This window comes from Coregonus clupeaformis, chromosome 31 (assembly GCF_020615455.1).
Source record: "Coregonus clupeaformis isolate EN_2021a chromosome 31, ASM2061545v1, whole genome shotgun sequence".
NCBI classification, from domain to species: Eukaryota; Metazoa; Chordata; class Actinopteri; order Salmoniformes; family Salmonidae; genus Coregonus; species Coregonus clupeaformis.
Window position 1 is genome coordinate 26,614,714 of NC_059222.1, and position 15,826 is coordinate 26,630,539.

General features: G+C 42.1%; 1 protein-coding gene across 1 annotated transcript; it reads right to left on the bottom strand.

Moving 5' to 3' along the window:
* Positions 1–8,629: 8,629 nt before the first annotated feature.
* Positions 8,630–13,712, bottom strand: LOC121547003 (5-hydroxytryptamine receptor 7-like; the record flags this gene model as incomplete). The annotated part of the gene is made up of 3 exons (XM_041858114.2): positions 13,282–13,712; positions 12,008–12,768; positions 8,630–8,649 (listed from the first exon to the last, which is right to left on the bottom strand). Coding segments are annotated over exons 1-3 (1,212 nt in total), but the record flags the coding sequence as incomplete, so codon positions are not given.
* Positions 13,713–15,826: the final 2,114 nt, after the last annotated feature.

The following is a 15,826-nucleotide window of genomic DNA, read 5'->3' on the forward strand; positions in this document are numbered from 1 at the left end:
ATTTTAGAATGAGGCTGTAACGTAACAAAATGTGGAAAAAGTCAAGGTGTCTGAATACTTTCCGAATGCACTGTATATGCGTGCTCGTCATCCTCACTAGGGTTTTGACCTGACTGCAGTTCGGCATTGTAACGACTTTAGTGGGCAAATGCTCACCTTCAATGGCCACTGGCACGCTGGAGAAGTGTGCTCTTAACAGATTTTCAACTTTACCAGGCAGATGGCAGACAGCGTATATGGCATCGTGTGGTCGAACGGTTTGCTGATGTCAATGTTGTGAACAGAGTGCCCTATGGTGGCGGTGGGGTTATGGTTTGGGCAGGCATAAGCTACAGACAATGAACACAATTGCATTTTATTGAAGGCAATTTGAATGTACAGCGATACCGTGGCGAGATCATGAGGCCCATTGTCGTGCCATTCATCTGCTGCCATCGCCTCATGTTTCAGCATGATAATGCAAGGCCCTATGTCGCAAGGATCTGTACACAATTACTGAAAACTGAACATGTCCCAGTTCTTCCATGGCTTGCATACTCACCAGACGTATCACCCATTAATCATGTTTGGGATGCTCTGGATCGATGTGTACGACAGCGTGTTCCAGTTCCCGCCAATATCCAGCAACTTTGCACAGCCATTGAAGAGGAGTGGAACAACATTCCACAGGCCACAACCAACAGCCTGATCAACTCTATGCGAAGGAGATGTGTCGCGCTGCATGAGGCAAATGGTGGTCACAACAGATACTGACTGGTTTTCTAATCCACGCCCCTACCTTTTTTTTAAAGGTATCTGTGATCAACAAATGCATATCTGTATTCCCAGTCATGTCAAATCCATAGATTAGGTGCTAATGAATTTATTTAAATTGACTGATTTCCTTCTATGAACTGTATCTCAGTAAAAAACTTTGTTGCATGTTTACAGTTACGTCATTTAGCAGACGCTCTTATCCAGAGCAACTTACAGTTAGTGAGTGCATACATTTTTCATACTGGCACCCCGTGGGAATCGAACCCACAACGCTGGCGTTGCAACCGCCATGCTCTACCAACTGAGCTACAGGAGGGCGTTTATATTTTTATTCAGTGTACTTCCAACCAGGCATCTGCTGGGCAGGTGAGATGACATAATGGGATAATTAGAACTGTGATCTCTGCTATCCAACATACATAGTAGGACCTTGAAATACACTGAAGGACCTATAATTTATGTTGGTTCTCAGTTGATCATGCTTTCTAAAATTGATTAGTGCCTGACTACCCACCAATGCTCAGCATTTGACATTGAATTTGCATGAAGTGCTATTGCCATGAGGAAATTATTATCTTGGAACAGTACATGTCATTATTCTCTCTCTTTCTCTGAATAGGGTGAAATAACTTGTCGTATTTGACTCATCACAAATCTGAACTATTCAATCTAGTCTAGCAGTCCCTTGTGTATTACAAGAAGTCATCCAATGATCCTGTTTGCAGCTACAAGAAAAAAGCAATGGAAATGTATAGATTTAATTCAATCTCATCTCCAAGTGTGATGAATTCAATGCAGATGAATTACAGCTTTGCTGAGTGCATTACCTTCAGCAGATGAGAAGAGCAAGTAAATCAGAGAGGATCTACTCTTTTCTTTTTAAGTTGTTGTCAGCCATTTATCCCTGACTTCCGTCCTTTGGAATTAATCACATTGTCACACTTTCTCTCAATGTCCTTCCCAGTCCGCAGGGAGGGGACACTAATGATGACACCTCAGGGCAGAGGACAGAGGTCTGGGTGGCAGTGAGACACTGGACAGATGGACAGTCACAGGGAGGCCTGGGAGGTGTCAGCCATGTTATATAATTTACAGAGATTTCCCTCCATTTGAGTAATGGTCAATTGAATATCTCAATGGCAATGCATAACCCCTACAGTGGGGAGAACAAGTATTTGATACACTGCCGATTTTGCAGGTTTTCCTACTTACAAAGCATGTAGAGGTCTGTAATTTTTATCATAGGTACACTTCAACTGTGAGAGAAAATCCAGAAAATCACATTGTATGATTTTTAAGTAATTAATTTGCATTTTATTGCGTGACATAAGTATTTGATACATCAGAAAAGCAGAACTTAATATTTGGTACAGAAACCTTTGTTTGCAATTACAGAGATCATACGTTTCCTGTAGGTCTTGACCAGGTTTGCACACACTGCAGCAGGGATTTTGGCCCACTCCTCCATACAGACCTTCTCCAGATCCTTCAGGTTTCGGGGCTGTCGCTGGGCAATACGGACTTTCAGCTCCCTCCAAAGATTTTCTATTGGGTTCAGGTCTGGAGACTGGCTAGGCCACTCCAGGACCTTGAGATGCTTCTTACGGAGCCACTCCTTAGTTGCCCTGGCTGTGTGTTTCGGGTCGTTGTCATGCTGGAAGACCCAGCCACGACGCATCTTCAATGCTCTTACTGAGGGAAGGAGGTTGTTGGCCACGATCTCACGATACATGGCCCCATCCATCCTCCCCTCAATACGGTGCAGTCGTCCTGTCCCCTTTGCAGAAAAGCATCCCCAAATAATGATTTTTCCACCTCCATGCTTCACGGTTGGGATGGTGTTCTTGGGGTTGTACTCATCCTTCTTCCTCCAAACACGGCGAGTGGAGTTTAGACCAAAAAGCTCTATTTTTGTCTCATCAGACCACATGACCTTCTCCCATTCCTGCTCTGGATCATCCAGATGGTCATTGGCAAACTTCAGATGGGCCTGGACATGCGCTGGCTTGAGCAGGGGGACCTTGCGTGCGCTGCAGGATATTAATCCATGACGGCGTAGTATGTTACTAATGGTTTTCTTTGAGACTGTGGTCCCAGCTCTCTTCAGGTCATTGACCAGGTCCTGCCGTGTAGTTCTGGGCTGATCCCTCACCTTCCTCATGATCATTGATGCCCCACGAGGTGAGATCTTGCATGGAGCCCCAGACCGAGGGTGATTGACCGTCATCTTGAACTTCTTCCATTTCCTAATAATTGTGCCAACAGTTGTTGCCTTCTCACCAAGCTGCTTGCCTATTGTCCTGTAGCCCATCCCAGCCTTGTGCAGGTCTACAATTTTATCCCTGATGTCCTTACACAGCTCTCTGGTCTTGGCCATTGTGGAGAGGTTGGAGTCTGTTTGATTGAGTGTGTGGACAGGTGTCTTTTATATGGGTAACGAGTTCAAACAGGTGCAGTTAATACAGGTAATGAGTGGAGAACAGGAGGGCTTCTTAAAGAAAAAACTAACAGGTCTGTGAGAGCCGGAATTCTTACTGGTTGGTAGTTGATCAAATACTTATGTCATGCAATAAAATGCAAATTAATTACTTAAAAATCATACAATGTGATTTTCTGGATTTTTGTTTTAGATTCTGCCTCTCGCAGTTGAAGTGTACATATGATAAAAATTACAGACCTCTACATGCTTTGTAAGTAGGAAAACCTGCAAAATCGGCAGTGTATCAAATTCTATTTCTCCCCACTGTACATGTTGTCCACTGTTCACAGAAGGTGCTGCTACCAAGCTGGTAATGATGACGACCCTCTATCTGACGATCCCAACACCCAGTGTCACCTTCTTCCTTCTCCACCTAATGAGAATCTTCAGCGAGCTTCATGTCCAATTTGTGTCAGAACTCCGCTAGCGGTGGTCTATTCATACACACGCCTGCTTCTCTAAATGCATGGGGGAATATTCCACTGGACTGTATGATTTATTGGACCTGAGACTCCTTTGTCTCTGAGCACCACGGGCCTGCCCATGTTTACCTCACCATGGGTGGAGGGGAGTAGACGCTGCTTCAAGACATGGCCCACGGGAGCACCATGCACCACGTGTCTGCTGGCTTTTTACTCAAGTTAAGCCCCAACTTCCCCTCTACTACTTGACAGCTTTTAATACAATTCTTAAGTCTAATTAGAATAAGGTCTGATTTATTAGGATGTCTATTAGACTGAGAAATTAGAGAATAAAAGTCTACCCTAGAACAGGATTTTGTGATGCTGCCCGCCCGTGGACATTCCAGGGGCCATCTCTGCCCTATGAAGTGGAAGGTAAATTAAAAAGAGAGGAGGATATTCCAGAAAGGATGCAAATATTCAAAGATCCACCTAAAAACAATATGTGCATTTTCCCACCAGAGATGTGTTTCCATCAAATTGACTTGTTGTGGATAAAAGGCTGTGCATGATGAAGTAGTGAACATAAAAATAGGGTTTCATCGCATTTTCAACTCTACTGATGGTTTTCTCACAATTTCTTTTGTTATATAGCCAGTGTGCCCACTCTTTTATTGGTACGTGTGCTTTAGCCTACAGCTCACAGTATGAAAATGTATGCACTCACTAACTGTAAGTCGCTCTGGAAAAGAACGTCTGCTAAATGACTAAAATGTAAAATGTATAGCCTACATTATGAGATTATTATGAACAAAAGAGCAAGAATATTTTTATTTGTCAAACAGCAGCCAATCATCGATGATCATGTCACCAGAATAAGACCCTCAATATTTATTGGAAAGATGCATCAAGCTCATCAACCTGCACTTTCACCACCACCCTGTGAAGTTCATCATAACTTCAAATAAAATACAATTTTATTTGTCACATGCGCCAGGTACAACAGGTGTAGACCTTACCGTGAAATGCTTACTTACAAGCCCTTAACCAACAATGCAGTTGAAGAAATAAGAGTTAAGAAAAATATTTGCTAAATAAACGAAAGTAAAAAATCTAATAAAAAGTAACACAATATGATTACATAACAATAACGAGGCTATATACAGGGGGTACCGGTACCAAGTCAATGTGCGGGGGGTACAGGTTAGTCGAGGTAATTTGTATATGTAGGTAGGGGTACAGTGACTATGCATAGATAATAAACAGTGAGTAGCAGCACTGTAAAAACAAAGGTTGGGGGGGGAGTCAATGTAAATATTCTGAGTGGCTGTTTGGTTAATTGTTCAGCAGTCTTACGGCTTGGGGGTAGAAGCTGTTAAGGAGCCTTTTGGACCTAGACTTGGCGCTCCAGTACCGCTTGCCGTGCGGTAGCAGAGAGAACAGTCTATGACTTGGGTGACTGGAGTCTTTGACAATTTTTTGGGCCTTCCTCTGACACCGCCTAGTATATAGGTCATGGATGGCAGGAAGCTTGGCCCCAGTAATGTATTGGGCCGTACGCACTACCCTCAGTAGCGCCTTACGGTCGGATGCCGAGCAGTTCCCATACCAGGCAGTGTGCAGTATTTAATCTGTAGCCTAATAAACTGCACACTTTCCCGATGAGTCATAGTGGGAGGACAACACAATATGTCATCACATGACTCCAAGTTTACTTGCCCATAAAAACATTTCCACCGACATTTCTCGCATAATTAAGTTAACGACACAAAAATATCCGACCTTGTCTAGCGTATTTAGTTTTGTCGACATTTTGATAGTTTACCGACAAATGTTCTGTTTCCATCAGGCCTGTCATTTTTTTAAAAATTATCTGACATGCACTTTACTCGCACTAAAAGATTGGATGGAAACCTGGTTAGTAGTAATGAGCAATATCTTGTTATTTTTCCCACAGAGGATTTAATGTGACATGCTATTTCATGTTATGCTATTTATCATACTCCAGTTATACCTTGAATGTGCATATCTGTGCTGTAGTTCAGTGTGGACTGTAGACCACCCGGAATTCAATGTTTTGATTGAGATAATTATTAACAGAAGTTTAAAAAAGGACCCACCAGGTAGAGCAATTTCTCAAGAATGCAATGTCCATCCAGCACTCCCACCCACCCACTATCACTGAGCATTACCCCTAAAAGAGGCACAAGAGGAAACAACTTCTATCCTTAGCTCAATTATGTGGCTTTCCTTCTCTCTCTAACACTGATCAACTTAGCATTGGGTCGTTTAAGAGGACAAATCAATCAATTTTCTAGGATAATTCAAAGAGATTTATGGTGCAAGTGCATCTAGGAACAAGACGAACAATAAACTCAAGGTCATTTTTTGCACTCCTTGGTTCCATTATCCTCACTGTCTCAGTGATGCTACTGTCACTGTAGCCAAAGATACATTTAATTTACTCAGAAGGCACACACCCTGATGTCTGCTTTGGCAATAAAAGGCTGGAGAGAGTACAAAGCCTGCTTATTGTCAGAGACAGATTAATTGTACTGGCTCTAGCTATATCATTCAAACTCTATTGCTGTATTATTGTTTGTCCTCATGCAATCTCACTGCATTTTCCTCTCTGTATTTCCTTTGGAAAGCTATGTAAATAGCTTAATAGTTATCCCATGTGGTTTTCAAGTTGTGGTAATATCGTATTTTAGTTCCACTGTCTCATCATGATGCCATTGTTGTTTAAAGGTCACATGTGCATCAATGGTAGCTCTGTTCACATCTTAGCACAGGAGATATCTAAAATTCTTCCATACAGCAGATTTGCTTTTTATTATTGATCTAAAGGGTGCACCACGGGATAATAAAAATGCTGTAAATTAAGCTGTCACTCACTGGTCTATGATTCACACCTCAAAACAAATACCACTTTAAAGAACCAGCCAAGCCAATTGCTTTAGAAGCAGTGATCCATCTGGCAGCTGAGTCCCCTGAATTCATCCCCCCCCAATCTTAGACTCATTATACATCCAGTGGTCAAAAACAAAAATACCTCACCAGGTGAATCCAGGTGAAAGCTATGATCCCTTATTGATGTCACCCACTTCATTTCACTTCATTCAGTGTCGATGAAGGGGAGGAGACAGGTTAAAGAAGGATTTTTAAGTCTTGAGACAACTTAGACATGGATTGTGTGTGTGCGTCATTCAGAGGGTGAATGGGCAAGACAAAAGGTTTAAGTGCCTTTGAACGGGGTATGGTAGGTAGTAGGTGCCAAGCACACCGGTTTGAGTGTGTCAAGAACTGCAATGCTGCTGGGTTTTTCACGCTCATCAGTTTCCTGTGTGTATCAAGAATGGTCCACCACCCAAAGGACATCCAGCCAACTTGACACAACTGTGGGAAGCATTGGAGTCAACATGGGCCAGCATCCCTGTGGAAGGCTTTAGACACATTCTACTGTAGTCCATGCCCCGACGAATTGAGGCTGTTTTGAGGGCAAAAGGGAGTGCAACTTAATATTAGGAAGGTGTTCCAAATGTTTTGTACACTCAGTGTACCATCCCATTGAATTCTGTGACACAACCCTGCCAGGGAAAGTGCCCACGTCTTACTGTTACAGTCAGCACGACCACCGCTTGTTTGATTTACTGGCTGCCATCTGTTGTTTGCAGATGTTTTGCAGTGGCTTGCAAAAGTATTCACCCCCTTGGCATTTTTCCTATTTTGTTGCCTTACAACCTGGAATTAAAATGGATTTTTTGGGGGTTTGTATCATTTGATTTACACAACATGCCTACCACTTTGAAGCTGCTAAATATTTTTTATTGTGAAACAAACAAGAAATAAGACAAAAAAACTGAAAACTTGAGCATGCATAACTACATTACATTACATTTACGTCATTTAGCAGACGCTATTCACCCCCCCAAAGTCAATACTTTGTAGAGCCACCGTTTGCAGCAATTACAGCTGCAAGTCTCTTGGGGTATGTCTCTATAAACTTAGCACATCTAGCCACTGGGATTTTTTCCCATTCTTCAAGGCAAAACTGCTCCAGCTCCTTCAAGTTGGATGGGTTCTGCTGGTGTACAGCAATCTTTAAGTCATACCACAGATTCTCAATTGGATTGAGGTCTGGGCTTAAACCACTTGAGTGTTGCTGCTGGAAGGTGAACCTCCGTCCCAGTCTCAAATCTCTGGAAGACTGAAACAGGTTTCCCTCAAGAATTTCCCTCTATTTAGCGCCATCCATCATTCCTTCAATTCTGAACAGTTTCCCAGTCCCTGCCGATGGAAAAACATCCCCACAGCATGATGCTGCCACCACCATGCTTCACAATGGGGATGGTGTTCTCGGGGTGATGAGAGGTGTTGGGTTTGCGCCAGACATAACGTTTTCCTTGATGGCCAAAAAGCTCAATTTTAGTCTCATCTGACCAGAGTACCTTCTTCCATATGTTTGGGGAGTCTCCCACATGCCTTTTGGCGAACACCAAACATGTTTGCTTATTTTTTTCTTTAAGCAATGGCTTTTTTTCTGGCCACTCTTCCGTAAAGCCCAGCTCTGTGGAGTGTACGGCTTAAAGTGGTCCTATGGACAGATACTCCAATCTCCGCTGTGGAGCTTTGCAGCTCCTTCAGGGTTATCTTTGGTCTCTTTGTTGCCTCTCTGATTAATACCCTCCTTGCCTGGTCCGTGAGTTTTGGTGGGCGGCCCTGTCTTGGCAGGTTTGTTGTGGTGCCATATTCTTTCGATTTTTTAATAATGGATTTAATGGTGCTCCATGGGATGTTCAAAGTTTCTGATATTTTTTTATAACCCAAACTTGATCTGTACTTCTCAACAACTTTGTCCCTGACCTGTTTGGAGAGCTCCTTGGTCTTCATGGTGCCGCTTGCTTGGTGGTGCCCCTTGCTTAGTGGTGTTGCAGACTCTGGGGTCTTTCAGAACAGGTGTATATATACTGAGATCATGTGACAGATCATGTGACTTCTGAAGGTAATTGGCTGCACCAGATCTTATTTAGGGGCTTCATAGCAAAGGGGGTGAATACATATGCACGCACCACTTTTCCGTTATTTATTTTTTAGAATTTTTTGAAACAAGTTATTTTTTCATTTCACTTCACCAGTTTGGACTATTTTATGTATGTCCATTACATGAAATCCAAATAAAAATCAATTTATATTACATGTTGTAATGCAACAAAATAGGAAAAACGCCAAGGGGATGAATACTTTTGCAAGGCACTGTGCATACTGTGCAACGTGTTCCTTCTTGTTATCACACAAGTCCAAAAAAGCTGATATAAATGAACAAATGAACAAACGTGCATGGTAAATTTAACCAAATGTCCATATCACCAGCTGTCATACTATTCAGATATAAATAGGTTACTAACATAATTGTATTGCATGACTTTCTGATATTGGTCAACATTCTATACATAATAATGACAATTTCACATGGTTTCGAAGATTGTTCCTTGAACACACCATAAAAGGAATAATTTCCCTGTTACTCAATACCCATAACTGGAACCATGACTCAGCATCTGTGACGGATGTTGTTTAACTCTGACATTATTATATAATTTTTTTGCAACCAAGTACATTACTCACACAAACATTATGTATAAAGAATGATTTTCAATTTCAAGTACCAAATACATTGTCATATATAAAACAAAAAAACATGACAGCATCATTTTGTCCTGTCACGGTCAAAGACTATTATTTGCTGTGTCATCAAATACAATAGTGTGCTATGTTATCTACAAATGTTATCTGCATTTCAGTTAGGGCCGGGACGATACTAGTATCACAATACTCATTAGTATCGTGGCAAGGTAACAAAACACAAACCGGATTAAACTTTTTTAGGAAAACAGCCCTAATGTTGGAAACAAACATCATTATGTTGTCATCCAGAGTCACATTTATTTATTTTCCAAGCTATAGCACACAATATTTTACATAGAGCAGGTTTTTAAAGGACCGAAGAGTTTGATCTGCTTCGTGTTTTCTTTTTTGAATGAGGGACCATTGTGTTCTGAGGGACCATTGTGCTCTGATGCATTGTTCGAGTCTGTCCCTACACAGGCCCGTGTTGATTTTTCAGTGTAACATTTCTACTGTTGATTCAGGAGTTAAAGCTGCAATATGTAACTTGATGGGCGACCCGAACAAATATTTTTATGCTTCCCGTTTCAAGTTTATTTTTTGCGGTTTTTTTGCCACCCGCTATTGCTATGCTTCCCGTTCTTAAGTTTAGTTTTTTGGTTATTGAAAATACATTTCACAGCGGTTTAGATGGTACAATGATTCTCTACAATATACTTGCTTGTTTTGTCACATAAACCGAAATAAGGCGATTTATAATTTTAGCAACCAGGAAAAGGTGGAGCGATTTCTGCATCCTTTAAATTCCCTCTGTTAGAGTGAAATTAACACTCATTGGTGTAATAGAACCCCAGTGTTGGTGTTAATAACCAGAGTTATTGTTTTACACTGTGGAGAGTAAAACAGTCCCATCAAAACCACACCCATCATTATCATATTTCCCAGCATGCTATGCAGGTAGATTTTTTTTAGGATTGTTTTTAATATCTGTGTTCTTGATTGAATCATATTTTTTTATTTTATTTTTATTTTTTTGTTGTTGTACTTTTTACCCCTTTTCTTCTCCCCAATTTCGTGATATCCAATTGGTAGTTACAGTCTTGTCACATCGCTGCAACTCTCGTACGGACTCGGGAGAGGCGAAGGTCGAGAGCCATGCGTCCTCCAAAACACGACCCTGCCAAGCTGCACTACTTATTGAAACACTGCTCGCTTAACCAGGAAGCCAGCCGCACCAATGTGTCGGAGGAAACGCCGTACAACTGGCGACCGTGTCAGCGGGTATGCGCCCGGCCCGTCACAGGAGCCGCTAGAGCGCGATGGGACAAGGACATCCCGGCCGACCAAACCCTCCCCTAACCCGGACGACGCTGGGCCAATTGTGCGTCGCCTCATAGGTCACCCGGTCGCGGCCGGCTGCGATACAGCCCGGGATCGAACCCGGAGCACTTCGATGCAGTGCCTTAGACCGCTGCACCACTCGGGGGGCCCCTGATTGATTAATCTTATGCTACACAAAGCCTTAAGTAACCATCTGTCTTATGTAACCACACCAAACGTAGCATATCATACTAAATGGAGTGTCACGGATTTACATACAGAATTATACGAAATGCTCTGAGACCAGGTTGCTAACCTTGGTAGTCATTCTGAATGCAGGTTGAGGGTAAATAGAAATTCCAACTGTTGGATATCTTAACTCTGTCTGGATTAAAAAAGGAATTACACATCACTTTGCCAGTCAGCATAATATGATTTGCAGGCCTGATGTGGCCTGTAATTTGTAAACCAGGATTTGTTAGGGTAAAACTAGGCCATCAAAGTAAAGCCTTATGATATATGTAAAGTATTGTCATAAAGTTACATTTTTTATGATAACATTCACCTAGATAGTCATTTGGTGAAAGCCACAGGCCTTTAAAAGGAAAGAATTAATCAACCACATCTTTGTCACTAACAAATACAGTCATGGGTGGTAACTCTACAATTCAATCAGAAAGAAAAGGCACCATGGGAAATATGCAAATTAGGCTTTACACCAAATAGTGTTAAAACAACACCCCAATTCACTTACTGTAACAGTGGCAAGTGTAATGCAGTGTTAATGTTTTACACTATGAAGTGTTACATTAACACTCAAAATGTAACACTATACTTAGAGTACTTTTTACACTCTGTAGAATGGGACTATATGTTATCTGAGGTAGTGTTAAAATTAACTCTTTAAGTGAAATTAATACTGCAAAATGTACTGTGTATAACTTGACAAGATGTGGATATAATGTTATTGTGTGTGCCAGGTGTGAACAATAATGTAAGTTATTCTATACACATTCATATAGCCTTCTCTACTCATGAACTGAATAGGATTCCTCAGTCTAGAGTAGTGTTTGTCAACCCCCGGTCTGTGGACCTGTGGACCATAGATTGTTATCTGCTCCAATTTAGTCATATGTCAAGCCCAAGGTTTCATCTAAACCAGGGGTGTCAAACTCATTTTGCCCCATTTTGCCCCTTGTTTTTGTAATTTTGATGCTCCCTGACTGTTTAGCTTTCGTTTTGATGATTGTTAACAAGATGGACTGAGTGAAGAGACTGTAAAAATGTAGGTCCATTATCATTACATTGAGGACATTTTTTTACTCAAACCACCCACAGACCGCGGCCGTACGTTTGACACCCCTGATCTAAACCATAGGTTGCCAGTCCCTGTGTAACAGTGTTAGAGAAGTTTAAGAAACACTGTTCTGGATCTCCAGCTCTGGTCTCTCAGCCAGTTTGAGGGCCTCGTGCATGCTGGCGGCGGAGAGTTTGCGGTTAATGTTCCTGTACCTGCAGAGCAAGATGTTACGGTAGGTGGTCCTCAGGTCCCTGTTGAAGAAGGCGTAGATGAATGGGTTTATGAGGGAGTTGGCGTAGCCCAGCCAGAGGAGAAACCTCTCCACCCAGAGGGGAAGGCAGCTACACTCTACCCCACAGATGAAGGGCCTGGCCGTGGACAGCAGGAAGAATGGCAGCCAGCAGACAGAGAAGGCCCCCACCACAATGCCCAGTGTGGCAGCCGCCTTCTGCTCCCGCTTGAAGATGGAGATGTTTTTCCTGTCGTTCTTCAGTAGATGAGAGAAACGGGCGCACTCCTCCACCTCCTTCTGGAGCTTCAGGGCCGGAGCCACGCTGTCAACACTGTTACGCTCGTCCTCCGCCTTGGGGAAGCCTTGGATGGTGTGCTTGGCGGCACTCACCTTGGCCGCTCGGTAGATGCGGTAGTACATAATCAACATTACCGACATGGGGATGTAGAACGCAACAGCGGTGGAGTAGATGGTGTAGCCCACGTTTTGGGTGATGAGACACACCTTGTCGTCGTTGACGTTCTGGGCCCAGCCAAACAATGGGGGAAGGGTGATGGAAGCAGACAGCAGCCACACAGAGATAACTATTTTGCCCATGCATCTCCCACTCTGTCGTACAGGGTAGGTCAAGGGTTTAGTTATGCCTAGGTACCTGTGACAGCAAAGAGATTAGTTTAAAATATTGTGAAGTCGCTGATGGAAGTAATGTGATTGACATAAAGCACCCACAGGATCGTATAGATCAAGGGGTGTCCAACTGTCTTCCTGGAGAGCTGCTGTGCAGGCTTTTGCTACAGCCCTGCTCTAATGCACCTGATTCTGCTAATCAAGATCCTGATGAGCAGCTCATTAGAAGCAGGTGTGTTAGAGCAGGATTAGAGTAAAAACCTGCACACCCCAGTAACTCTCGAGGAGGAGGGTTGGCCACCCCTGGTATAGGGTTGATAGGGTTGGGTATAGATATGATAATACATTCTTAATTATTCATCAATGGTATAATAAAACAATTTAAGCAAGTCTGTACTTTGGTGTTAATTGCTGTTGACATATATTTTTTTATAAATTAGACTAACCTGCATAGATAATGGTTTTGGGAAAAAACAAGAACATTTGCAATAATTTAAAGATTTGTTGGTTTATCATTAGGGACTGCATCTTGACTCACCTGTCTATGCTTATTACACACAGGGTCATGATCGAAGCAGTGCAACACATCACGTCCATGGCAATGAAAATGTTGCAGAACACCTGTCCGAAGATCCACTGCCCCCCGATGAGGTCCGTGATGCTGACAAAGGGCATCACCGCCACTGCTATGGACAGGTCCGCCACGGCTAGGGAGACAATTAGATAATTGGAGGGCTGCTTCAGCTTCTTCACAAAGCACACGGATATCACCACAAGTAAGTTCCCGCAAATAGTGAACAAAGTGAGCACAGTGAGAACTCCTCCGATAAGCACCTTCTCCACATTCCCGTGGATAAGAATCTGCTCCCCGCAACTGGTGTCATTTTCCGTGGGGCTCAGAGTTGGCAAAATTGCGATGGTTGTTTGGTGCGCTCTCAGAAGACGCAGATCCATCCCCGCTGTAGTCATGCTGGTCCTGGCAAATTCTTTCATCAGGTCTTTGGTCAAAGATGATCTCATAAGATTAATTTCATTCGAAGCATTCTTCTAATGCCCATTAATCCGTTATTAATAATGCATTGGGTATCCATCAAATCACAATAATAATTTCCTCCCAACTAAATTGATACCTTTGTCTTTTCCACAACTTCCCCAAATTACCAGTCCCGGTAGTCCAGTTATCCATCCACCGGCGCCAAGGTAGCAGGTAAATGGGATAGAGTAGATTAATAGGATTAACAGACTCCGGTTAACAAGCTTGGTTTGTAATACATTGTAAAATGTAATGCGATTCATTGGTGACCATCACGCGAGTGGCTACCGCAGCAAATAACTCACTGAGAGAAAATGTTGTATTGGTGAGAGGGGAATATACCGGGATGACGTCAGAAGAACCCGCACAGATGTAGCATAGCCTGGTTGGACATTATTCTATCAAAATAAAGTATATTCATAGGTCTATCACAGAACTTCATGCTTTATTTGTGTTTTATAACGGAGCAACACATTTTTAGCATTAATTTACCATTTATAGCTTGTGTGTGTGTGTTTGTGTGTGAGAGTGAGAGTGAGAGAGAGAGAGAGAGAGAGAGAGAGAGAGAGAGAGAGAGAGAGAGAGAGAGAGAGAGAGAGAGAGAGAGAGAGAGAGAGAGAGAGAGAGAGAGAGAGAGAGAGAGAGAGAGAGAGAGAGAGAGAGAGAGAGAGAGAGAGAGAGAGAGAGAGAGAGAGAGAGAGAGAGAGAGAGAGAGAGAGAGAGAGAGAGAGAGAGAGAGAGAGAGAGAGAGAGAGTACAGAAGCTGGATTGATGCACTTTGAAACATATCCTTTGGCGCCATCCTGTGGCTTTATTCTAGATATATGTAACAATATCCACATTTTTTCACATAGACTAATATAGGGCCTAGCCTATTTAGGATTAATCTATTTGAATGGCAAGGGACAACTTGGGTAGGCTAAATCTATAAATGTAGGCCTAATCAAATGTAGGCTAGCTATTTTTTCTATTTATATTTTTGAAAAATATACTGGACACACATTTTGTTCTAGCAATACTGGATTCTTATTAGGCCTACTTGTAGGTGTAATGTAGGTGTAATGAGGCTTGTTACATTGTTCCTAAGTAGACCTAATGTGTAACAATGTAAAATAATTAGCCCAATTATTGATAGGCTACACTACAAGAATAATTACACAGTAATACGCTGTTCATTTAGCCTAGTCAGTTCATCAAATCAAATTGTATTGGCTGGGTACACAAATTTGCAGATGTTATCGCAGGTGCAGCGAAATGCTTGCGTTTCTAGCTCCAACAGTGCAGTACGCCTAATACCTAGCAATAATACTTTAAAAAAGCAATACACACATAATCCCGAAAAATTAAGAAAGATCAGAACGAGCAATGTCAGAGACCGTGTAACAATATAACAGTAACTGATTTGGGCAAGGGAGATAGCAATAAGAGTCGTTTAGAAATGTAATAATTTCTCCCCAGGGGAAATTGGGTGGGATGTACGAAACCAACCTGGTCTCAGAGCATTTCGTATTATTCTGTACATAAATCCGAGACACTCCATTTAGTATGATATGTTACGTTTCATATGGTATGCATTAATTTGTGGATGTCCATCACCTATTTCGTACGATAGAATTACAATTCTTATTATATGTTATGAATTTGCAAATCGTACAATATCTTACGAATTTGCAAAACGTATAATATATTACAAATTTGCAAAATGTATGATATTTTACAAATGTGCATAACATATGATATGTTACAAATTCTAGCTAGGTGGCTAACGTTAGCTAGGCTAGGGGTTAGGGTTAATGTGAAGTTTAAGAGTTAGGTTAAAGGGTGGGGTTAGTGTTAGCCAAAAGGGTTAAGGTTAAGGTTAGGTGAAGGGTTAAGGTTAGGGTTAGGGGAAGAGTTAGCTAACATGCTAAGTAGTTTGCAAAGTAGCTAAAAAGTAGTACTAGTTGAAAAGTTGCTAATTAGGTAAAATGCTAAAGTTAGATTTGAACTCTCAACCTTTGGGTTGCTAGACGTTGGTGTTATATGGCCACCCCATCCACCCTAAAATTAT